Source organism: Peromyscus leucopus, chromosome 4 (assembly GCF_004664715.2).
Source record: "Peromyscus leucopus breed LL Stock chromosome 4, UCI_PerLeu_2.1, whole genome shotgun sequence".
In the NCBI taxonomy this organism is placed as follows: Eukaryota; Metazoa; Chordata; class Mammalia; order Rodentia; family Cricetidae; genus Peromyscus; species Peromyscus leucopus.
Window position 1 is genome coordinate 838,862 of NC_051066.1, and position 23,861 is coordinate 862,722.

A 23,861-nucleotide genomic window follows, 5' to 3' on the forward strand; every position below is an offset into this window, starting at 1 on the left:
CAAAGCACTAGCTAAGAGCTGAGACTAAAGCCGCTTCTTACTTACCACCTGCTGCCGCTGCATCTTCCCCTGAGAAAGAGTCTACTTCCTGTGTGTCTGTCTTTTTATTGACTTTCTGTTCTGCTTCTCATTGGTTATAAACCAACACATGACCTCCTTGTCACTGCTGTCTATACAGACCTCCAGGTTTTCTATGGTTGGTATTGAGATTAAAGGCATGTGTCTCCAACTGGCTGTGTCCTTGAACACACAGACTCTGCTGCCATGTGATCAGATTAAGGGTGTGTGCTACCACTGCAGACTTCTGCTATGGCTTGCTATTAGCTCTAACCCCAGGCAACTTTATTTATTAACATACAAATAAAATCACATTTCAGCACAAATAAAATATTACATATACAGGAACAGATATTTCATTTAAAATCTTGGGTGGAGATGTGGCCTTTTGGTATGAATGCATGAGTTCCTTCTGGAGGTCAGCAGATGTGTCTCCTCCCTCTCCCCAGTTTCATCTCAGAGAGCTGTGGGTGGGACAGTGATGGAGTGGATGGTGCCCTCTTTCTAGGACTTTGCAGGGTGTCATTCGCAGGACGAGTCTTTTAATGAGCATCTTACTAGAGAAGCCAGGGTAGGGCAGTGCCCACCCGAGCGCTGCCATGGATTAAAGAGTTCCTGGCCCTGCTAGTGCCAGCACCCTGGATGTAGATTTTTTCTCCTGTGCTATCTCTCTATAGTCTGGCTTTCAGTGTGTTAGGAATCAAGAGATGCTGCACCAGTGAGTGTTGGACTTGGAGGACGGTGGCCTGGGAGATAAGGCAGAGAGTGAGTATGTAGCCATTCCAGGGGTTGCACAAAGTCATTTCTAATTGTCAATGACCAAATTGTTCCTTGTTTTTCTGCTTTAAAGAGCTCTGTTCTAGAAGCAGCAGTGGCTACTCAGTGGAGGTTGCTAAGGAGCAGCTACATGGAAACTCCCAGGAAGGGTAGCCCACTCCTATGTGGTGGGAAGCTTGGCCACACTAGGACGGGGGGTAATAAATTGGATGCAATTTTGTTGCCTTAAGACATCTTTTTGAAAATTGAACTTGGGTTATATCTTTTTGCCTTAGTGTGGCGAATTAGGCAACCAGGCAGTAAATGTTCTCTTACACTTTGTAAGATATTGGTTGTTACCATTCTTTAGAACCTGTTCAGTTTCCCTGCTCCTGGCCAGTTGCATTCTCTATTCAGCACAGTGTAATTCAACATGGATCTGTTTGGTGCTTGTGTGCCAGCTTGTGTGGGGCTGCAGCTGTGGAAGGGTGGACAGGTCTCAGAGGAGAGTGGTAAGCTCTCATGGGGTGGGTGGTAGTGAAGGAGGACTCTTGGGAAGATGTGTTATCTCATCTGGATTTGAAAGTGATTAGGAGTGCATGGACTGTCAAGGGCCCAGGGACTGTCACATACCAAGGTGAGAAGGCTGAAATTACCATGGACAATTGGGAAGGGATAGTAGAGTGTGAAGTATGTGCATTGGGAAAGGAAGGGAGGGAGTTGAGGGTAGCAGTTGTAAATAGAACTTTCTGTGTGAGGGCCACATAAGGTGAGATGGAATTCTGCCTCTGTGCATGTTGGGCCTATAATCCTGGGTGAGATGGTTACCACTGTAGTGGGTTGCTATAAGGAAAACTAAGTGGCATAGGACATGACATGTGGCACATCGGTGCTCACCACTGCTATTGGTGTGCTCTCTTCCTGCTGGAGTGAGGGTTCATGGAGCACTGGCTGAACATCTTGAATTCACAGAGCTCAGCCTCCATGTAAAGTGTCTTTAGCGTCTGGCTCCTTAACTGGCCACAGTGGTGTGTGAAGTACAGGTTCCTGTGCTGACAAGCTGTCCTCTGCTTTGTGTACATTCTTTCCTTACAGGAAGCCAGATGTTTGGAACTCAGAGGTGTCCGTGTTTTTAAATAAAAATGGAGTTAATGGTCCTTCAAAAGAATTTGCCTTGACTCTGTGTATGGTAATGCCTAGTCAGATGGTTAGATGCTGAAACAGTGGGTGGCTCTGGGTGTCTACTAATGGCGTATGGGAAATGAGATGTGGTGTTTGAATATTTTGTAGGTCACATGGTGGCTGTACCGTCTGGCATTTGTCTGATGATCTGTTGTGTCTAGTTTTGGGCTCAGACCAAGAAGATCTGGGAGCTTGAATCAACATTAGTGATACTGTTCCTGTTGAGGTTCCCCCCCCCCCCCCATGGCAGGTCTTTTCTTGTGCCTCTCATTGCATTGCCTTGATGTTCTGTGGTGATTTTTACTCTGCCCTCTTGTGGCTTTGACAGTTGCAGTCCTATGTGAATTCTTACCCAAACTTTGTATGTAGTATATGTATGTAGTCAAAAACCTGTTGATAGGGAGTGTGCCATTTCCTAGCACTTCGATGGACTCATGCAAAGGGGGCGCTAGATTCCTCCTTTCCTGAAAGCTTCTGCCCAAAGCTAATTTGCAAATGATGTGGAAATTCTCTTGAGGTTGAATTTTCTTTTCTTTTTATGTTTATTTTGGAACCCACTTGTATTTGACTTCAGAGGGAGCAGAATCAAGCATAGTTTAGGAGGCTCTTTCCAGAAAGTGTCTTATACTGTGTGTGTTGAAGATGGAGGTATAAACAGGAAAGCAGAAATATCTTGCTCATGTTCTTCCTCTGTTCACCTACCACCTCTGTACTGTGGAGCGCCCTCTGCCCCCCATCCTAAAAAAACACATAGCAGACCCTTTTTGTACCAGGAGTTGAGGATTCTGGTGTGTCCTTTCCACTTAGAGAAATTATGTCTTTGGTGTTACTGCCAAGAGGAAGCAGCTTCTGACTGAGGAAGGTTTGGTTGGGCAGGAACTATTTTTTTTTTTTTTTTCATTTTTTAAAATATTGAATGAAGCTGAACAGAAGCAAACACGTGTGTAGGAGAAAGAACAGAGGAACGTACTTACTGTGAAAGTGCAAAGAAAGGATGTCCCAGAAGAAAAACTATGGCCATTTTTTTTCCCCCAGGAAAAATGCCTTTAAGCTAAACTTGGTTTGTTTCTTTAACGATAATTCATTTCTATTCTCTACAAAGTTGTTAGCTCTTGGGTAAATACCTTGTCTTTTTGTATCCTTTTTAAATGTGGATCTTGAGCCTGTTAGTCCATTTACCCTTGGGCTCTTCTCGAGATAGATAATCTTGGACACTTTGGAAGGCAAGCCTGCCTTCGGCCACGCTGCAGTAGCGGTTTGTATCTAGAAGGATTTTTTTTTTTCAGAGGTTTCCTCATTTGCAATTTTCTTGTTTCCTCTTGACAGCTGTCCTTTGTTTTCCACACAAAACCAGCTTGGTTTTTCCTATTTCGACCTAGAGAATTTGAGTTTCTACTTGTGCCTTGAAACAGAAATCCAGGCTATCTATCTATATATCTATCTATCTGTCTGTCTGTCTGTCTGTCTATCAATCAATTTATTTCCCTTTCTGAATCTCATGCTGAGCTGGGGACTAACAAAACCATTGGTGAAATGTGACCCTGTTTCCATATTTTTCAAGGACATGTTTATTTTGAAATCAGAGGCTTGATTTGGTGAGCCTGCCCCTGCATATACACTGGGGTGTTTTGAAACACACCAGTTTTATATCTGTTTATTGTCTGTCTCTTTTCCAAAGGGCTTTTAATGCCCCTTTAGACCATTTTAGTCATCCTCCCCACACACACAAAGAGAAGAAATGCAAGAGGGGAAAATGGGGTTGCCTTTTGCTCCTAGAACCTAAATGAATAGTCATTGCTTGTAATGCTGGTCTACACTTGACGTTTCCCACTGCTTTAGATGTGATGTATCCAGTGCTGTGAAGGTAATGATCCTCAACCACAGCAATATTCTGTAACAGGAGTATCTGTCATATTCATTGGGATTACCATGTTCATTGATTTGTGTCTGTAAATCTGCTGTTTCTACCCTTTAAATTTGATCTATAATTGGACCTCCTTAAATGGTTCAGATAAGGTAGTCTGTATTTCCTCAGTGCAGTGTTGCTGTCAGCTTCTCCTTTTTCATTATACATTCAGCAGACTTGATAAAATCAGCAGGACACCTCATTTGAAACTGTTTAATCGCTGCCTTTTTCCTTTGCTAAACCATTGAGGTGGTCAAGCGATGTACACAAATCATTTTAAATAGAAAATATGGTTTTCTCTGTGACCCAGCTAAATAGATAGTGTTATGCAAAACAAGTTAAAAAGTAATAAATGCCAAAAAAATCTTCTAATTGGAGTAAAAAATTGTGGGCAACTGTATCCTCTCTCCAAAAGTAGAGTATCCTGAAATAATGCCAGAGCCCTGAGTAGACAGATGACGATTTTCTAAAGCTTCTCTGGGTTCTGAACAAAGCAAGTTTAAATTTTCAAATAGTGCTGAGCTGCCTTTGTGTCCACTCAGAGGCCAGGCTTATTTGTAATGCCTTTACATCCAACCTTGGTAGGGATAAATTTGCTCTGTTAATATCTGTGCGGCATAACCTTTCAGCCATTTGCTATCGTTGTAATACATTTTTGTGTCTTTGTCATTTTGTCTACTCAGCTGTTACTCTTCAAAGTACAAACTAAAAATAATAGCTCCAAATAAATGCCACAGAATGCAGAGTTTTACTGTTGTAGCTGGGGTAACCTGGTGGTGCAGCTCCAAGTCCCAGTACCATTGCTGGTGCTGTGTTTTCCTCCCAGCCTGTGTGCCAAGGTGACTTTACCAGGGCTACATTATTAAAACAATGTCTTTTTTCCAGGTTTGGTATTTAGCACTGTGTCCAGCAGCTCACCAAGGGAAGTGTGGAGCACAAGCTTCCTTACATAGGATAAAGGAAATTATGGGGCACTCACCTCTGGGAAAAATACAAATTCTTCATGACCTTATTTTTAAGCTTCAGCATTTCTCTGCGACTGCTGCACAGTTAACCTGGCCAGTGATAAGAGGGCCAGTAACAGGGCTACCTAACTAGTAGTAAACAGCTTTAGCCTTTGGAAGAGCACTTTGGAAGGCTTTTACTTGGATGTGGCCTCTAGACTTGACACTTATACTATACTTGAATGTGACACTGGGCATGTTTGACTGTTTTTGCTGACCCAAGATAAACTGGAGATGGAGACACTGAGTGTTGGTAAAATACACTAAAAGTACATCTTTTTCTTACAGGTTCTGGCTCCTTGGCAGCAATGGCTGTGTTTGAAGATAAGTTTAGGCCAGATATGGAGGTATGTAAGCCCCTGCAGTTTCCGTCTTTCAGTTGTCTTCCCAGTTGTGTGTCAGACATTTACAGATTGATTTCTCCTCCCGAGCTTGCACAACACTGTCATTACTTGAATGTTTTGACACAGATAGTTATTGAGGAGACCTGCTACTTGGGAAAACATCCTTTGTGGTGGCCTTGTGGCCCTGTTGTGCTCTCCCTGCGACTTGGGGAACCAGTGCTGTTTGGCTTTTCTCTGCTGTGGGCTCTTTCAGACTCCTTGCAGTGTAGGATATTTTCCTGTGTACTGAGATTTCTGCGTCGGGATACCAGAACAACCTGTCTTTCTGTTCTCACTTAAAGTAGAGCAGCTATGTGTTTTTCATGTCACACAGACCTACCCTAAAATAGGTCAGTTTTTAAAATCTCTGTAGACTTTCCAGTCTCTGGCAGAAGTGGAGATAAAAATGTACAATGTAGAGTCCTCTCAGGGTGTTACGGATCTAATGTTTCAAGTATTTGTAAGGAATTGTTTCATTTTATTTTCTTTGGTAGTAGAATCTTGTGAAAGATATCTGGCCTGTTTACTTTAATGATAGATGCATCCTCTATGAAAGTCCCCCAAAGAAACCCCTCTAATAACGGATGTATTGATCTTTAGTTGCTGTTTCCAAAGGCATGGCCAGTGTGCTGGGTGGGTGCCTTGATGCCACATTCCCCCACGCCACCCCACTCCCGACTTCATCTGCCCCTCTGAACCAGCCCTGGTCAGGAGTCCTGAGGGTAGTCTTCACTATTTCTACTTGATGTCTTGATGATTAATTTTTTGATAGGCAGTGTCAACCCTTTTCAAGTTCTTAGGTAAACCGTTAGGAGTGTTTTACCTCATCTTTTCTGTCCTTTCTGACTTTGCAACTATTTTGTTTATGACGTAAAGGACAGGCATTGGTGAGAATTTATTTTGACAGTGTTTTGTGCCTGATCGTCTTTGGGGGCAGACGGCATATGAAAACTATTTTGTCATTGTCATTAGAGCAGTAGGTGTCATGGAGTTCCAGAGTTCTCTCTGTCCTGAGGTTGGGGCCAAGTTCTGTGAAAGACAGAACTGGTCAGCCCGGACATGCGTCTCTTGTGCCCTTGGTACATGAGGCTAACACCACAACAAGTAACGTGTTCCGGGAGCTCTGTTTTCCTTTTCACCTAGCTACAGGAATTAAAACATATAGAATCTAGGTAGATATTTTCTATTAAAAATGATAGCGTCTGAACTCCAATTAAGAAGAATAAGCAGGGATGAGTGTAAAACTATAAATGAAATTAGAATTCTGTTCTCATTTCTCATTGTGTAAATTTATTCCTGTATCAGCATTATTTTCTGTTTGGTGTCTTTAAATACATAGAGAAAAAATTATGTATACTAGGTCACTTAAAAAGAAAAGGAACCAAACCAAAGTCTCTAGTTTTCTAAGTAGAGGAGTTTTAATGTCAAACTCTTTAAACTACATTAATCTTTTCAGATTTTCTTGGGAAGTTTTGTCTTTTTCAATTGATTACAATCTCCGTGTGTTAAAGAAAACTGAGAATTGCAGAAAGAGTTAAAGTCTGAGGTTTATTAAAAGTGACTTGATGCTCTGCCAGTGTAATTTTATATTGTGTCAAGTCCAAACTGTAAATAGTTCAAAGGCCATGCAGTTAATGTGGATGTGATTTGGGAAGAAGAGGCATCAGCCTCCCTTCAGTACAACTTGGGATTTTATCATTCTGAAGAGAGCATTTCTTAGATTTAGTATGCCTGTATTTGAAACATTTAATGTTCTTCTACATTACCCGTGAGACCCTGAGACAGGTTGAAACAATTCCCATTATATAAATTTATAATTTTAGGTTCAAACTTAACACTGCCAATTAGTGAAAATCACTCTAAAGCCCAAGTGATAGTCTTAACAATTGCCAGTAGATAATGCTATAAAAGCTTGCATTCAGGTTAATAGATACTTAAAAAAAATCTTGGTTTAAGAATGTGGCTTAGTAGTAGAGCACTTGCCTAGTATGTGTGGGGCCCTGAGTCTGATTCTTAGCCTACAGTACACACAGTGATTAGTTTAAGTACGTTAATTAAATAAAAGCAATAAAGCTGGGATGTGGTGGCACACGCCTTTAATCCCAGCACTCAGAGTTTGAGACTAGCCTGGTCTACAAAGTAAGTTCCAGGACAACCAGAGCTGTTATACAAAGAAACCCTGTCTTGAACCTCCCAATTAAACAAACAAAAACATCAGTAAAGTTTTTGTTTTTGTTTTTTAAATGTAATCCTACTTAAAATGTACTCTAAGAAGTTTTGTCAGATGGTGGTGGCCCACGCCTTTAATCCCAGCACTCAGTAGGCAGAGGCAGGTGAATCTTTGAGTTTGAGGACATTCTGGACTACGAAGTGAGTTCTAGGATAGCCAGGGCTACACAGAGAAACCCTGTCACTAAATAAATAAATAAATAGTTATTGGGGAGACTTAATCTAGTCTTGGGTCTTGAATTTGCCGTTTGTATATTGTGCTATTTTTCTACTGTGTCCAGGTACCATCTAGGTTATTACTTTTCTTTAAAATATTCTTTATTTTAACAATAAATTGGTATAGTTTATATGTCATAAAATGCACAGGAATGGAGTTAAAGGCAGTGAGTGTTAGCATTGTAATCACAGGTAACTATCATTAAATCAAGATGGTGTAGTTTCTTTGCCTCCGGTGGTGCCCTTTCCAGTCAGTCTCTCCTTGAGCTTTCCCATGGCCCTCTTTAATTCATCTTAGATTTACTTTCTAGATACAGTTAGTATCATGAAATCTATGTGCTTGTTTTAATGTTCTCTAAGACACCAGAAAGTGGGTGCATGCTGTTTATAAAAATGTTATCACCCTAACATAAGCCTAGGGTTGAACACTGAGTGTTAGGAAACAGAAACATCTTGGGGAACAGTGGTTACTTCAACTGGTTCTTACCTGTTTATTGTCTTGCTTGCTGTTGACCTCTGATTGCTATTGTCTGCCAGCAGCCCTCAGGGTACTTCTCCTTGATGTATGTGTCTCTGTGCTCTATTGTGATCCCACATGTTTGGTGGCTGTTTCTTAGGGGCATCTTCCTCACTTGTCAAGGAGTGGGAGCTCCTTGAGTGCAGGGGCAGTGAGACCATCTCTGTACTCCAGCTTCCTGCTCTCAGTACTTGCTTGTCAAGGCAGGAGGGCCCTGAGCTAAAGTGAAATCTGAGTCATCAAAAACCACCTGAGGACCAAGGGGACTTTCTCTTCTTCCTGTCTGGAAAGTTCAGAACCTACTTTTGAGACAACAGGAAGATAGCCAGTACATTCTCTACAGTGCTATAGACATTCTATTAAGTACCCAGGGACAAAAGATGGGGAACGGGGCAAGTACTCATTGAGAAGGCACAGCTCACAAAAGCTGCTGTAACCCAGTGGGGGGGACTCTTAAGCACACTGAGATGGGCTCCACTCTTAGGTCATCTGAGCCTTGGGGCTTGCCTCAAGTGAAAGCTCTTGGTTCAGAGTTTTGGAGACACAGTAGCTAGCTGGTGAGTTTAAGGCACATTAAGTCTTTTAAAGGTTCTCAGCTAGTTGATGCCTTAATGTTACTTGGAGCAGTCTCACACTTTTCTCCCTTGCTGTGAACCTGGAGGACTGAGGGCAGGGACTGCCTTTATTCATTTCAATTTCCTTACATATATGTGCTGGTTGGTACCTCATAGAGATTCAGCCATTTTTGTTGTTGTTTGCTTTTTGAGACAGGCTCTCAGTATGTAGTCCAGGTTGGCCCTAAACATGGACTTCTTGCCTTGTTTCCTTGGTGCTGGAATTACAGGTATGTGGCAAATACTTACTCAGTCAGTATTTGTGGATAGGTAGATACAAAGGGGCCAGAAGTAACTTTATTAAATTGTGTTCAGGTTCATCCATCTTTGAAGCAGCATCCTTCTTTGATGTTCATAGTGGTCAGCTGCATTAGAAATAAAAAATTTGGGTGCTAATGGCACATATCTTTAATCCCAGCACTCAAGGAGGCAGAGGCAGGCACATCTCCCAAGTTTGAAGCCAGCCTGGACTACAGAGTGAGTTCCAGGACAGCCAGCGGCACACAGAGAAACCCTGTCTAGAGGGGGGGAAATGAAAAATGTATCAAAATAGGGTTTTTTTTTACTGGTGATAAGTACCCTGCTTTATTATTATTATTATTATTAATCAGCATTATTTAGGCATTGTATGAGAATGGTGAGTTTTAAATGTGAAAGGTGACATGATGACAAGGTCAGTTACTTGAGGGCGTTTTGGTGATGCTAAGCTGCATGTTACCATACGTGCTCATCCTTTTCTCTGTTTAGGCTTGTGTAAGAAGCCTGGTAGTGATTGTTACCCACAGGGTAGCTGGGTGGGGACTCTAGTGTTAATCATATTGTGGCCTTTTCAGGTCATTTTCTAGTCAATTGTAAAGAATGTGACCGAAGTACCTGGAAATACTGTGATGATCCAGAAGTGCACACTTTACTGGGGGGTGGGGGTGGGTGGGAATGAAGCTCTTGGGTGGGTAACTTAGGGTACTTCCCTTTCTACTCCTCTATAAGAAGGAATGTTTTCATTTGGCCTGGTGAGAAATTTCAACTCTTGAAGATTATAATTCATTAGAATGGGTAGAAGATTAATATTTAGTCTGTCAAGATTAATACTGTCCCTCCCTTGCACTAATTGTCAGAATACTGTGCAAGGGCTGCCGAAGGCTAGTGGAGTGCGGCAGGACCCTGACATCACAGGGAGTGGATTCAAAGGCAAACTGTCCTGCACCCTCTGGTATCGACTTGCAAATTAGCATCTGGAATCTAATTAAACAAGCTTAATGAAAGCAGCAGCTGAATGCTGCTGGAGAAGCCAGTCAGCTTCCCCCTCTCTGATACGTATTCTGTACCATCGGAGCTGGTCACCAAACACATTGTGAGCACAGTTTAAAAATTAGCATTTATTTGAAGAATAGAAACTGTTTTTCATTCTGTTATGCGTTTGGCATGCTCTGGCATCCCATGAGAGCCATGCCACAGCAGATAGTGCACAATATTTATAAATCTATGACAGGCAATAATAGCAACTTGAAAAATTCTTTTGCTAGAATCTCAAGTTGAGAGCTGCCAAAAGCTGAGAGGATCAGATCTGCAGTGGCAGCTGCTGTGCCCTACAGTTAGAATTCTAGACTTTGAAGATGTTCAACTTAAAGCAATGAAGACTGCAGGCTTAGCCAATTTTTGCAGGTTTCTGGAGCTCTGGCTCTCTGCCTTTTGAAGATGACTTGCTGAAGTTTCTACCACTGCCTGAGGCATGCTAACACCAGCAAGATCTTCCCCCAGTCTTAGTGTGGCTTCAGTTTCAAGTAGCACATGCTTCGTCAGTGCCCACTGTGATGGCCCTTTTTGTGGTTGCAGTACCAAGGGATGAGGGAAAGTATGAAGATAGATGGTGACGCATACAAGTGCCACGTCAGCCGTCTGATTTATGGAGTCATATTTCATCGCTCGGCCAGTGCTGGCCTCTAGAGAAGTCCTTTGCAGATTGCTAAAGATGTGAGCAGCTATCGCCCTAAAGGCTTGTGGTTATTTCACAGACGTGATGCCAAACACCTAGCTACTGAAGAAACAGGATTAATCTGTCATTGCAGGCAGCTATAGATCCATTTAAATAATGGAAGACTTGATATCAATATGCTGCTCTGACAGCAAATCTTAGAAGTGATTTGTGTGTGTGTGTGTGTTTATGTTTATGTTTATTTAAGTAATAGAAGCAAAGCTACAAACTTCACCTCTGCTAAGCAGAGGGACAGTAGTGGCAGAGATCTACATTATTTTGACATTTTAAAAATCTGTTCAGTTTATCACATAGGATGGTCCCGGAGGGAAACGAACATAAATTCAATATGGTTGGCTAGAAGGGGGAATGGAGCTTAGGTGTTGGAGGATTGGGCTGCTGGTCTGTTTCTATTTTACTCACAGCATGGCTCTGGGCAACTGGGGGTCCTAGTCTGTGGGCCAAGTTTCAGAGACCTACCTGCAGGTTGTCAAGAGGATTAGATACTGGCAGTAAACTACTTTCTATGGCAATGTACACAAAATTGGGTTTCTAAAACATGGTGACTGTCTTCTAGTTAGTAGTAGGTTGAAGATGTCAGCTAACAGCTACCAACATTAGGATCTGCTATCAGGCTTGGTAGTTTATAGCATAGAGAGGTGAGAGCTTTCTTTCCCATCTAGAAGCTTACCATCCAAGACAGACCCATGTGGTGGACATGAGGACAGCACAAGTCTCTGTGCCATGGAAGTGTTTGCTTTTGGGGGAGAAGGTAATAAACTGCAGTGGTCATAGTTTTAGGTGTTTACAGTGTGCCTGGTTCCATTCTAAACAGCCTCCCTAGATTTTCTCACTTTTCAACAATCTTGGAGGTCAGTGCTTTGTTATCCACGTTTTGAAGGGAAGAAAATCAGCCCATAGAGAGATCAAATAACCTGTCTGAGGTTACATAGAAAGGACTGACATACTGGTCAACAGTGAGGTCAGAATTTGAACTCTTATCAGTCTGATTTTAGAGTTGTTTACTGAAATCAGTTACTGTGTTGGGTCTCTTTGCCCAATATGTAATTCTTTGACAGCAGAGTAGGAAGATATCTTACTCTTGGGGCAGTCCAGAGTGTTCTTTTCCTCTCCAGAGGTCTTGTGAAGACAGCAGAAAGGTATTTGTCGTGTGTGTGTGTGTGTGTGTGTGTGTGTGTGTGTGTGTGTGTGTGTGTGTGAGTGAGTGTGACAAACATCAGTGACAGGAGAGAGCCCAGAACAGGAGAGGTGGAGAGGGGCAGGGGAAGAAGAAATACATTTGGCTATGGCAGAGTTTTTGTCTTCCCTTTGAATCTAAGGGTTTTTGTTTTGTTTTGTTTTGTTTTGTTTTTTCTTCCTTGTTTTCATGTGTATCTGTCCTCCATCCCAGATATCCTGTGGTTATTCCTCTCCAAAGTTTTCTGATGATTTTTATGTATAACAGAGTTGTTTTCTCTGGATGGCTGATGTATAGATGGTATAACCCTTCTCAGATTTAGTGATGAGACCAAGAGGTCTTTAAATGCTGATGAGTGGCATTTGTCCATTTGAAGCAAGTCAGGAATAACTTGAACAGGAGTGGAGAGGGGGAAGCAAAGCAAGACTATTGTATTTGAATAATGAGGTGCTCTCTCCTCCCCAACTGCCAAAACTTTTTAATCTTCGTCAACAATTGTTCTGTCCGACATCCTATTTAGGTCGCATCTGTGGACTCTGAGCTCAGGACCCTGACAAGCAGCATATGAATTCTGTATTCATTAGTGATCTTGATCCTAATGCCTCTGTCCCTGCCACAGGGGCTCAGGTGTGGAAGCTGCTGGTTCATCCTCCCAGCTGACACTGAGAGGTTTAATGACTCTATAGGAAGATGACCACTGGCTGCGAGGTTTGCTGGCAGAACCCACAGCACAGAGAGTGGTGATCAAGGAAGACTATGGGTTTTAGCAGAGTGCCTTCCTGTGCAGCTCGAACCCCATTGGCATCAAACACAATTTGAAATAAATGCAATTAAAAAAAAAAAAAGCCCAACCTTTAACAAACAGTAGAAGTGGTGTCAACTTAGTGAAATTCACTTGACTTATTTTTCACATTTCAGTTTTAAGCTTGTATTTATGTGATAGTTACATTAGTTTAAGTGCCTTCTATGGCTGAAAGAAAATCTGCAATTCAAACCAAAATTCTTTCAGTGCTAGTCCTTTTGTTTATTATGATCTTTTGCTTTTAAAAATTACTAGAATGTGAATTTATTGATTGACTTGCAACATGTCATTAAGTATTGACCTTTTTAAGGTCAGTTTCTGCTAGAAACATTGGACACCTTATTATCTAGTGACAACTTCATTGGTACATAATTCACACTCATATAATTTGCCTGTGTACAAGTTAGCAGCTTTTACTGTTTCATTAAGAGTTGTACAGCTGTCGCCATAATAAGTTTTAGAACATTTTAAACTTCCCCTGACTCTAAGGACCAAAGTTATATCATTTGCTTCTTTCCTGCCAAGTCACCCATTCTGGGCATTTTTCATGAATGTCACTCTATGTGGTGTGTGTGTGTGTGTGTGTGTGTGTGTGTGTGTGTGTGTGTGTTTGTGTGTTTGTAAAAGACTTCACTTATTTTAATATTTTCAAAATGTTTTATGTTGTGGCAGGTTTCAGCACTTCATTGTTTCTTGAAGTTGTATGGATATAGCATACTTTGTATATCTATTATACAAAGTATACTTTGTATATCTGTTCATTAGTTGGTGGACATTTGGATTAGTTCTACTGTTTGGCTACCTACCATACTGCTGTGAACATCTCTTGTGTGTTTGTAGAGCAGAGCTAACCTTTTGTGGTACTGCCAGTCCTTTCTATAAATTCTGTGTTGTAGCAGCATAGGAGGTTTTGATTGCTTCACATCTGTACCAATGCTTGACACCTATCTCTTTGAGTACAGTCATCCAGGTAAGGGTGAATGGTGTTTCACTTTGGTTTTAATGAATCCCTTATTAAGAGTAAGTGTGACTGTGGGAATGTATAGATTGAACAGTTTAACATTGTATGTGCTTATAAACTCTGGTTTGGGGCAATAGTTGGGCAGATTGTGTATTTGTTTAAATAGTGAAAGGTCTCTTTGGAAGGTCTTTTGGAGGCTATGTCTATAGTTTGCCTTTGGTCATAATTCCTATTTACTGCTTTTCCTTAAGACCAGAAGCATTAGATACTGTAAAATTGTGTCTTTATGTTAGATAAAAAAGATATATTAATTTCTTCAGTAATTTTTTCCTATGCTTTTATTTAACATACAACTTTAGGTTTTAGAGGTGTCAGAACCCCCAATATACAATTTCTGAAGCCCTGCATAGAATTATTTATAGTAGTGCTTTCCAGTGGAATTGATTAGTGAAGTTTAGCTGAAATTGGCATTTATGGGCAGTAGATTTGGGGGGATTCCCTGTTAACCTTTTTTTGGGGGTGCTAATGGGAAGCACTATTGATGGCATGCCACCTACCATCTTGGATGTGTAAGCTGTTTCAAATCATGACGTTGGAGTGAGGGGAGAGGTGGGGGGAGGGGGAAGGTCAGAGAAGGGATTGTAGTCCATACAGTAGAGTGGGCAGACTCGAAAGTGGGAAACTTGTCAAATTGGTTCTCTTTTAAAAAGTGAGTTTGGAGCAAGGCTCTAGGTTTGATCCCTAGCACTTGGGGGGCAGAGGGAGGGATAAATAATAACATCTTTGAATACAACATAATGGGCTGGCAAGATGGCTCAGAGGGCAAAAGCTCTTGCCACAGAAGCCTAGTAATATCAGTTTCATCTCTGGTGGAAACCATGATAGAAGGAAAGAAACAATTCCTGATAGTTGTCCTCTGACATGTGTACACACACACACACAAACAACAACAATAATAAGTAAAACAAACATTTCTTTTAAAAGTGAGTTTGGCTGTGCGGTGGTGGTGCATGCCTTTAATCCCAGCACTTGGGAGGCAGAGCCAGGCAGATCTCTTTGAGTTTGAGGCCAGCCTGAGCTACAGAGCGAGATCCAGGACAGGCACCAAACTACACAGAGAAACCCTGTCTTTAAAAAAAAGTGAGTTCTCTTGAATTGGAACCCACCAGTAACCCACCTTGGGGAGGCAGAAAGGAACTTCCTGAATTAAGGTGCCTTCTCAGGTTTTCCTGTTCTCGTAGGTGTTCTTGTGGAACCTCAGAGTACAGTTTTCTTTAGGCTATGTCTGATGGTTCAGGAGCAGGACTTTGCCTCTTTCCATACAGCATTTAGATTTGCTAAGAGATTGTTTTTCTCCCTTTGGTTCTTTGGGATTCCAGAGTCTTCTTGACTTAGAAGTGGATGCTTAGTTGTCCGTGCCTCTGGCAAGTCTTCTCAACTTTCTTTCCAGAATGCCAGTGTAGTGTTGGTGAATGGTTTTCATTTCCACCCTTGTTATATTGTTTGTTTTTACCTTTGGATTGAGACAGGGTTTCTCTGTGTAACAGCCTTGGCTGTCCTGAACTTGCTCTGTAGACCAGGCTGGCCTTAAACTCACAGAGATCCTCCTGCCTCTGCCTCCTGAGTTCTGGATTAAAGGCATGTGCCACCACCTAGCTATTTTCTGCTTTTAATAAAAGTTGAAAGTTGGATGTCGGGGGTATGGGATGAAGAAAGATTAAGTTTGTCTTGTTCTGCTTAATCTTGGGAAGCAAAGGAAGAATGACTGAGAGAGGAAAGACGCAGTTCTCCTGAGTCTCCAGGTGTGAGGAGAGATTCCTCTTGGGCCAGGTTTCTAGAATTCTAGATTCATTAAACCTTAGGAAAGTGACCCTGAATCCCAAGAGTATCTATTTCTGATTCTTTGAGGAATAATGAAAGGATATTTATAAATAGTGACCTGGTAAATCTGTTGGCTTTAATTCTTTTAAAGAAATTTTCTCCTGAAAGTATTTCTGTGCTGAAGTTTCATATTCCTAAAGAATCAGTGTGTGATCACTCAGCAGATTCTTAGTGGTGCCAGCTGAATGCAGCACGTGGTGCTGGGCCAGGAGTGGGATGAGAAGAGGCCATCCTGAGTGCAGTGGAGACTTCCTGTGCAGCCATTAGCAAAGCAGATGGAAAGAGGGATTCTCCTGCACTGTGGTCGATAGGTAATTATTTGTGATGCATTTCTTTGTAGCAGGTGCTCCTTCTGAAATGCTTTTGCTTCACATATTTCCTGTAACTGTGAAATGTAGAGAGAAATGTACCATGTAGGAGAAATATTTCACAGTATGTTGCTGTCTGCACCTGTGGCAAAAATTCAGCAGGCAAAGTAGGACTTGGTGAGTAGAGACTATGCAATCAGAAGGGCAGGAGCCAGATGCAGGGCTGGTATTCAGTGGATTTAGTGTTTGGTGACTTCCTTTAGGTAGAATCAAAAGGAAGATAGTTCTGGTAAAATGCTATGCATTGTGATATCATAGTAAATGGCACCTTTACCTTCTCTTGTCTAATAGAATTGCCCTTGTTGACTTGAGTCTTAGCCTTTATCTTTCTGGTACTTAGGTGATGCCAAAATTTGGAATATCAGAGTTCCTTAGGAGAAGAATAGAAGAAGCTCTTTTTCTGATTCCATTGCTCTCTAGAACCCCATTGTAAAAATGTGAATCTTAACTACCTACAAGTGACTGTCTGTGGGTGAGAGCTCGGATTTCCCTGTCAGAGTGGGCTCTGTTACAAATCCAAGGAGCCGCCTGTGGCCAGAAGCTTGTAGCCTCTTGAACAATGGGTTTCTGCTTTTCTTGTGTATGGATTAGAGAACTACAAGAGATAAAGTATAGGACTGGGTGTTACTGGATGATAGCTTAGAATCCTGTAAGTTTTCCTTGGCAGGTAATTTGGCATAAATTCTTAATGTAAATCTGGGTTAGTGTTGAAGATGTTATTTTAGTAAAAAAGATAAACTGCTGATTAATTCAGCATAGAACTCAATTACAAATTGAAAGTGTCTCTGCGGGACTCCCGGGCCCTAAAGACAGCAGATGTTGAATTGGTACTCCAGCATATTTCACAGTGGTATGAAATATTAACATGGTTTATTATACTTGTGTGGTGTGTGATATCAGGAAGGGGGAGGTGGTGGGCATGTGTGCGTGCAAAGCAACCCGACATTACACATCCACTAATACACACTGAAGTGTGATTAGGAATTTTAAGAAATTTTCTTTCTTTCTTTTTTTTTTTTTTTTTTCTTTTTTAAAAAATAAAGTGGCTCTGTGGAGAAATTATGCTTAAAATAACATTTGGGGCTAAACATTTAAATGTAGTGTCTGTGTAGGTTCATGTTATACATGCTGGTTAACATAAAAATGGCAAGCATGATAACACAGGCATGCAGACATTCAGAGAGACTACTGCTTGCAAGAATGAGCGTCCTGGAGAATCTGAACTGAGCTCACTGCATCACCAGTTAGCTCGGACGGCCTAGAGAGTTAGAAATGGCTTCTGTGTCATTTTTACCTTCTGATCGAAAGCATGGTCCTTAAAATCAACAACAACAACAACAAAAAGCTGGGTGGCGGTGGTGCACACCTTTAATCCTAGCACTTGGGAGATAGAGCCGGCGGATCTCTGTGAGTTCGAGGCCAGCCTGGTCTACTGAGCGAGATCCAGGACAGGCACCAAAACTACACAAAGAAACCCTGTCTCAAAAAAAAAAAAAAAAAAACAAAACAAAACAAAAAAACAACCCCCCCAAAAACAAACAATAACCAAAAAAAACCTGTATTTTACAGAGGCAGAAAAGTTTCATTTCCAGCAAAATGAAGAAGAGCCTCAGTTTTCATATCTCTGTCTACTCACGGGGGAAAGTCCGCAATTTCGTGTATTGAGAAAGTTGAACAAACAGCTGCCAATGTTTGAAGGAATTGGCAGTTCTTAAGAAGAGAGGGGTGTGACTGAAGTTGACTGAGAGAAGATAGTTCAAAGCCATTACCTCTTGGTTTTAGGGTGTTTTTCATGACAGCTTATACAAATCCTAGTTTTGGTAGCTGAAGTAAAATAGTTCTAGAAGTGGCCAAATGATTATGGTAAGAGTGACTGTCATACCTTTGGCTTATTGTGAAGTCTTTTAAAAAGGTACCCATTCTCAGAAATTCCTAAGGCACAGCAAACTTGGCAAAGGCAGGCTATTATCCATAGCCCCAGAAGAAAAGCTGGGTGCTGTGGGCCTCTCTGTAAGCTGTTGACAGGCAGTGGTCTTGTAGAAATGTGGAGGCTGGGTTTGCATTCAGCTAAGGTTTGTTGAACAGGGTCTGTGACAATCATAGTCTAATGGGATGGACAGGCCCACAAACTACTGAAAGTATGCTTTGACATGCACAAGAAATTGGCATACAAGGGTCCAGGTTTTGAAGTAAGACACAGGGAAGGGGTGGGGGGAACATGATGGCACACTGATGGAATTTCCCTCGGAGACTTTGAGGCAACTGCAGAGCATTCAACTTGTCACGTAAGTTGACTTGGGGTTTGTAGAATGGAAGGACACCAGCCCAAAGAGGAGTTTATTCTGCACAAAGTACTTGGTGTGGTCCTGCTCTGTCATTTGCAACCCTGGCAGTTTTTAGACAGTTGAACATATTTGGAAGTAGGAAAACGAACTCCAGATGGTGTACGATGTCTATAAAGTTGTCTGAGTGGTCATGTTCTGAGTTAGCATGGCCTTTTAATTAGCATGTGCTCTTCACTGTGTCTAGGGCTGGAGCTCAGCAGCCTTGTCCCTGTGAGTGAATATTTAAGTCTAGAAAGCTGCCACATTCCATTAGAGGCGGTTGTTCCAGCAGTGGGTGCAGGAGCTGTGTAGACTTCTCAGATGTCCTTTGAGACTTACGTGGCAGAGTAATTGGAAGGTGCTGGTACTTAGTGTGTTGTGCATGGTGGAATGTGAGATTACCAGCTGTAATGAGACCCCAGCAGCATACCTCAGGAAGGTAGTTAAAGTTTTAACCTTCACAGATAATGTTACTTGGGGGTTTCTATGAGATAATTTATACCACTCTTCTCTAGCTCTGAAACTGTGCAGAAACTAAAACTGACATCAAGTTGTGCTAAATACACACACACACACACACAAACACACACACACACACACAGGCAAATATTGTTTGCAGGGAGCACTGTGTCCACAGAATGCAGGTGGTCACAGCATTGGAATATCATTTTTCTGATATTGGAACTAATTAAAAAGATATAATGATCAGTTGACTTTGATTCCTTGACAGATACATTGGCTTTTAACTCAGATGAAAGCTGAATATAGTGGCTGCACTCTTATTTCAGAACTTAGGAGGCTGAGGCAGGAGGACAGCTGTAGCTACCTAGCAAAACTCTGTCTCAGAAAAAAAAAAAATCCCCCTCAAATAAACACCCTGTATTTCATGTGTATAAGTGTTTGCTTACATGTACACATGTGCATCATGTGTATCTGGTACCCAAGGAGGATAGAAAAGCATATTGGATCCCCAGAACTGGAATTACAGTTGAGAGTTGCCATGTAGGTACTGAGGACCCAATCCAGATCCTCTGCAAGAGCAGCCAGTACTCTTAACTGCTGAGCCATCTTTCCAGCCTCCCAAAAGAAGGAGTTTTTAAAAACCCACATGAGTAGTTGGGGCAAGGAGCACCAAGACCAGTGGGGTGCGAGTGTTTTGAAGAGGCCTGTTTGTGCCTTGGGCCTTTGCTTCTCTTGCAACTCTGTATAGGCCTGCTAATAAAGCAGAAAACTCACTCCTAATGTGAACTGAAACCAACCCTTCAAGGAGACTTTGGAAAAGAAGATCATGTATGTAAATTGCTAGTCAAAAGGATAGAAAAGCATATTGGATCCCCAGAACTGGAATTACAGTTGAGAGCTGCCATGTAGGTATTGAGGACCCAATCCAGATCCTCTGCAAGAGCAGCCAGTACTCTTAACATGTATCAAAAGCTTGCTCTTCCCATCTCTTGCCCCAAAACTTTTTTTTTTTTTTTTTTTGGTTTTTCGAGACAGGGTTTCTCTGCATAGCTTTGCGCCTCTCCTGGAGCTCACTTGGTAGCCCAGGCTGGCCTCGAACTCACAGAGATCCACCTGGCTCTGCCTCCCGAGTGCTGGGATTAAAGGCGTGCGCCACCACCGCCCGCACCCCAAAACTTTTAAAGAAAGTTTTGTCCTTGCTTGTTTATTTTACTTTAGTTAAGACTTGCAGTCAACAAATGGCCTTATGAAAACAAAGTTAGATGGTATCTATCTTTTTATTGCTGGTACACAGAGTGAAAAGAAAAACAATTTGACTCATTCTGTTTTGGGAGAGCTGTATTTTAGAGATGTGAGCCTGTGGATCTCACAGGCTTCCATTTAGTATTTGTTGAGGATAGATAGTGAAGTGAAGTCATCAGGAAGCTCTCAGTTTTACCAGATGTTACCCAGCTGGGCGCAGGAGGGATGCTAGAGTTGCATGGTTTAAGCCACAACAAATGCCATAATTTGGGGGATTGTTTGGAGGTTCTGTTTTCTTGGGTGAACAAACCATGGACTTTGGTGTCAGACCAAGTGGTTTCATCTCGGGCCTTTCAGTCTTTGGTCACATGCCGTGGGCTGGTCCTTTGTTATCCTCTGCTGCTTGGTTTCCTGCATTTGGGAAATGGGAGTGAGGGTGAGAGCACTTGGAGAGTAAGTAGGGATGGGACATGATTAGTATAGTGCATTAGATGTGAAGAAAGGAAGTGAAAATGTGGTTTTTGGTGCACTTCTGAAATACAGTAGTAAATTCTATATGGAAGGTGCACTAGCAACTGAGACTTAAAACTTCATATGGAATTTCATTTTCAGTATACTAGCTGCTTTCATAATTGCTTCATTGGCTCTGTGTTGGGTGCTGTTATTATCAGTTCAAGAAGAATGAGACTTTTGCCTTGCAATTTTGCTGGTGAAGGCTAGTGGAAGCAGAGGAGTTAGATTGGCAGCAGCAACCATGGTTGTCTGCACGAAGAGCAGTGGACTAGCAACTTCCCCTGTGCACAGGAACAGATAAGACTTAAAACCCTAGGTGCCTCTTGCAGGGAAGACCTAACAGTGCTGTGTGATGAAACCACTGAAGTCATACAGCTAGTTTTCAGCAGGGCTGGGTTCATGCCCAGTCTTTATTCCCTTGTCTTCTTGAAGTCAAAGCTGGTGAGATGGCTCAGTGGTAAAGGTGCTTGCCACCAAGCTTAACATACCTCCCCCTAGCCTGTCTTTAAAAAAATGTAAAAATAAAAAATATTCTTTAGTTCTTTAAATATATCTATCAGACCCAGACTCTAAAAATTTTATTGTATTCTCGTTCTCTCTCTCTTTCCCTCTCCCCCCACCCCCTTCACCCCCCCACCCCCAGACAGGGCGTCACTGCTTAGCCCTGATTGACTGGAACGATACAGACCAAGCTGGCCTCTGCCTCTTGAGTTCTGGGATACAGTGGACTGCCATCACATCTGGCTTTCTTGTAACTTTTTGGAAGCATACCTTCTCTGTCCTTAAGGAACTGTGAAGACTGAGCCTTGGGGCCCAGAAAAGGGTGATGAGCTTGGTCTTCAGAAGGGTCCTAGATAGCTGCTTCTAGTTGCTCCCCTCTCATCTGCCCTTCCCCAGGCTACCATTCTTTCTTGTTTGGTTTTTCAGGCAGTCTCACTATACATCCCTAGCTGTCCTAGAACTCCATATGTAGACCAGGTTGACCTTGAGCTCACCAAGATCCTTTTGCTCTGCCTTCTGGGATCAAAGGTGTGCGCCACCATGCCCCACCCGATACCATTCTTGAGCCTTTCCACTTCCTCCGCAGGCTCTTAGCTCTTCTTTCTACATGCTTGCAGCTCTTGTACCTGAGTTTACCAATCCTGTGTACTCCTTCAGCTGCCCTTCAGGGTTTTCATAGTCCTGCCGTTCACGAAATGGGAAATGGCATTTCCAAGTTGATTATTGCCCAGGTGTGTTGTTCCACTTGTTTATTTGCTATCCCTCCCCTGTAGTTGAGTAAACTTTGAATGATTCTAACTTAACTTGATCTTGTCCCTTTCTGTAGACATCCTTTAGGGAATCTGTTATAGAAGCCTACTATTGTCTAGAGAGTATATCAATTATTATTGTCTTTTCCATCAACCCACCAGAAAAATAGTTGCAAAGAAATTACAGACAGCCCTTGTGTGCAGGCTGTACTCATTCAGAGGAGTGCTCAGTAGCCACAACATGCTAGATGTCCATGTGGCACCCTCTCCGGATCCCCTCCTGAACTCATACCTGCCCACCTCTTTCTCCTTTGCTGCCAGTGGACCAAGCTGTCCTTACCAGTAATGTGCTGGACATATTTGTCCTGCTCCTGCCTTTGGTCTCTCTCTCTACTGCTTCCAGACTCAGGTTCAACATGCACAAATTTCACCACATCAGCTCCTTGCTAAAAATGTACAGCCCAGTACTTACAGGGCTGATGCTGTGTGGTGTGTAATAAGGTTCTTGGGGATTCACCTCCACTGCACTGCCTGCCTAACCCTACCTTCCCCTAGTTCTGACTCATGACACACCACTTCTGCCCTCTGCTTTTTCTTTCTTTCACTCCTTTCTCAAGACTTGGCCCAGTTCTCATGACCAGACTATGAAACCTCTGACACCCATGACTTCTTTGTCAAGCCTGCCTCTTGTTAGCACGTATTTTACCATAGTAAGATTACCTATTCTAGCCAGGTGATGTTGGCGCACACCTTTAATCCCAGCACTTGGGAGGCAGAGCCAGGCGGATCTCTGTGAGTCTGAGGCCAGCCTGGTCCACAGAGTGAGTTCCAGGACAAGCACCAAAAACTACACAGAGAAACCCTGTCTTGAAAAACAAACAAACAAACAAAAGATTACCTATTCCTTTCTCCTTAGGGGTTTAAATGTTCTTCCCTGACAGGCTCTGCTCAGACCTCATCCCTGGTACAGTGGTGCCTGCAGTGTGTGCTTACTTCCAGGCATGAGTTCATACAGAGCTGATGGAACCTGGACATTTTAAATCCTATGAAATTTGCTTTATTTGTGACTGTCTTGAAATTTTCTAGAACAAGGGTACTCTGTACATCCTTGGCTCTTCTGCCCATCATTCCTAGATCTTGAGACTATGGAAGCAGGATGGTGCAGAGGACACTACATTGGCCTCGAGCATATGCAAGTACCTGGCCACAGGATGGGGCATCTGTTGAGACCTATGGTCAGATTCCCTTCTGTGTTTATCCCTTTCCCTGCCACACCTTTGTCTTTTTCCCTCCTTCCTTCCCTCTCTTTGTGTTGAGAATTGAACCGAGGGCATCACAGATGTGAGACACTTACTCTTATCACTGAACTGCATCTTGATCCCAGGGTCCAGCCTTCCCACTTTCTCCCCATTTTTAATGATAAACTGTTTATCTGACCATTTTATTTCAGGAGCAAGAAAATAAATTTTGAGGGTTACTGAACATATTTCTCACATTCTTTTTAAACCTAGGCTTTCTTTTTCTTTCTTTTTTCTTTCTTTCTTTTTTAATTTCTCTCCTTCCATTTGATTCAGCACAGTCTTGGAAATGTATATTTGTGTATATGGCGCTATGAACACTGATTCCCTCTCCTTGTGGAAAGCAAAATGTTCTCATCTCTTTTGGTCCTTTTCACTCTGGAAGCGTAGGTATTTTTTTTCCATTCACTGTCACAGATTCCAGCAAAACCACTTGCCCGCCATCAGTTTTCCTAATGGTAGAATAGGGAGAGAGACTTTGGTGGTGCCAGGCACTAGTTTGGCACAAATCCCTGGCTCTTTTCACACATAGCCAAGCGCCTGTGGGTGCATCAGCCACACTTTGTGTACGCCCCGGTGTCCTCACCTGTAGAAGCAGACCGGTTGAGTAAGCATGGGTATTCAGCACAGCAGTTCTCCACAGCTTCTTTCTTCTACCCTAGACCTCATCCATAGATTTGTAAATCCTATGTGCCTGGGACTCATAGCCCTTGGACAGAGACACTT

General features: G+C 42.3%; 1 protein-coding gene across 1 annotated transcript in view; it reads left to right on the plus strand.

Moving 5' to 3' along the window:
• Positions 1–23,861, plus strand: part of Psmb7 (proteasome 20S subunit beta 7) — a 60,797-nt gene that overhangs the window by 27,312 nt on the left and 9,624 nt on the right. Inside the window, exon 6 of the mRNA XM_028856794.1 lies at positions 5,194–5,252. Within this exon, the coding sequence (XP_028712627.1) occupies positions 5,194–5,252 (59 nt within the window). The remainder of the gene's footprint in view (positions 1–5,193; positions 5,253–23,861) is intronic.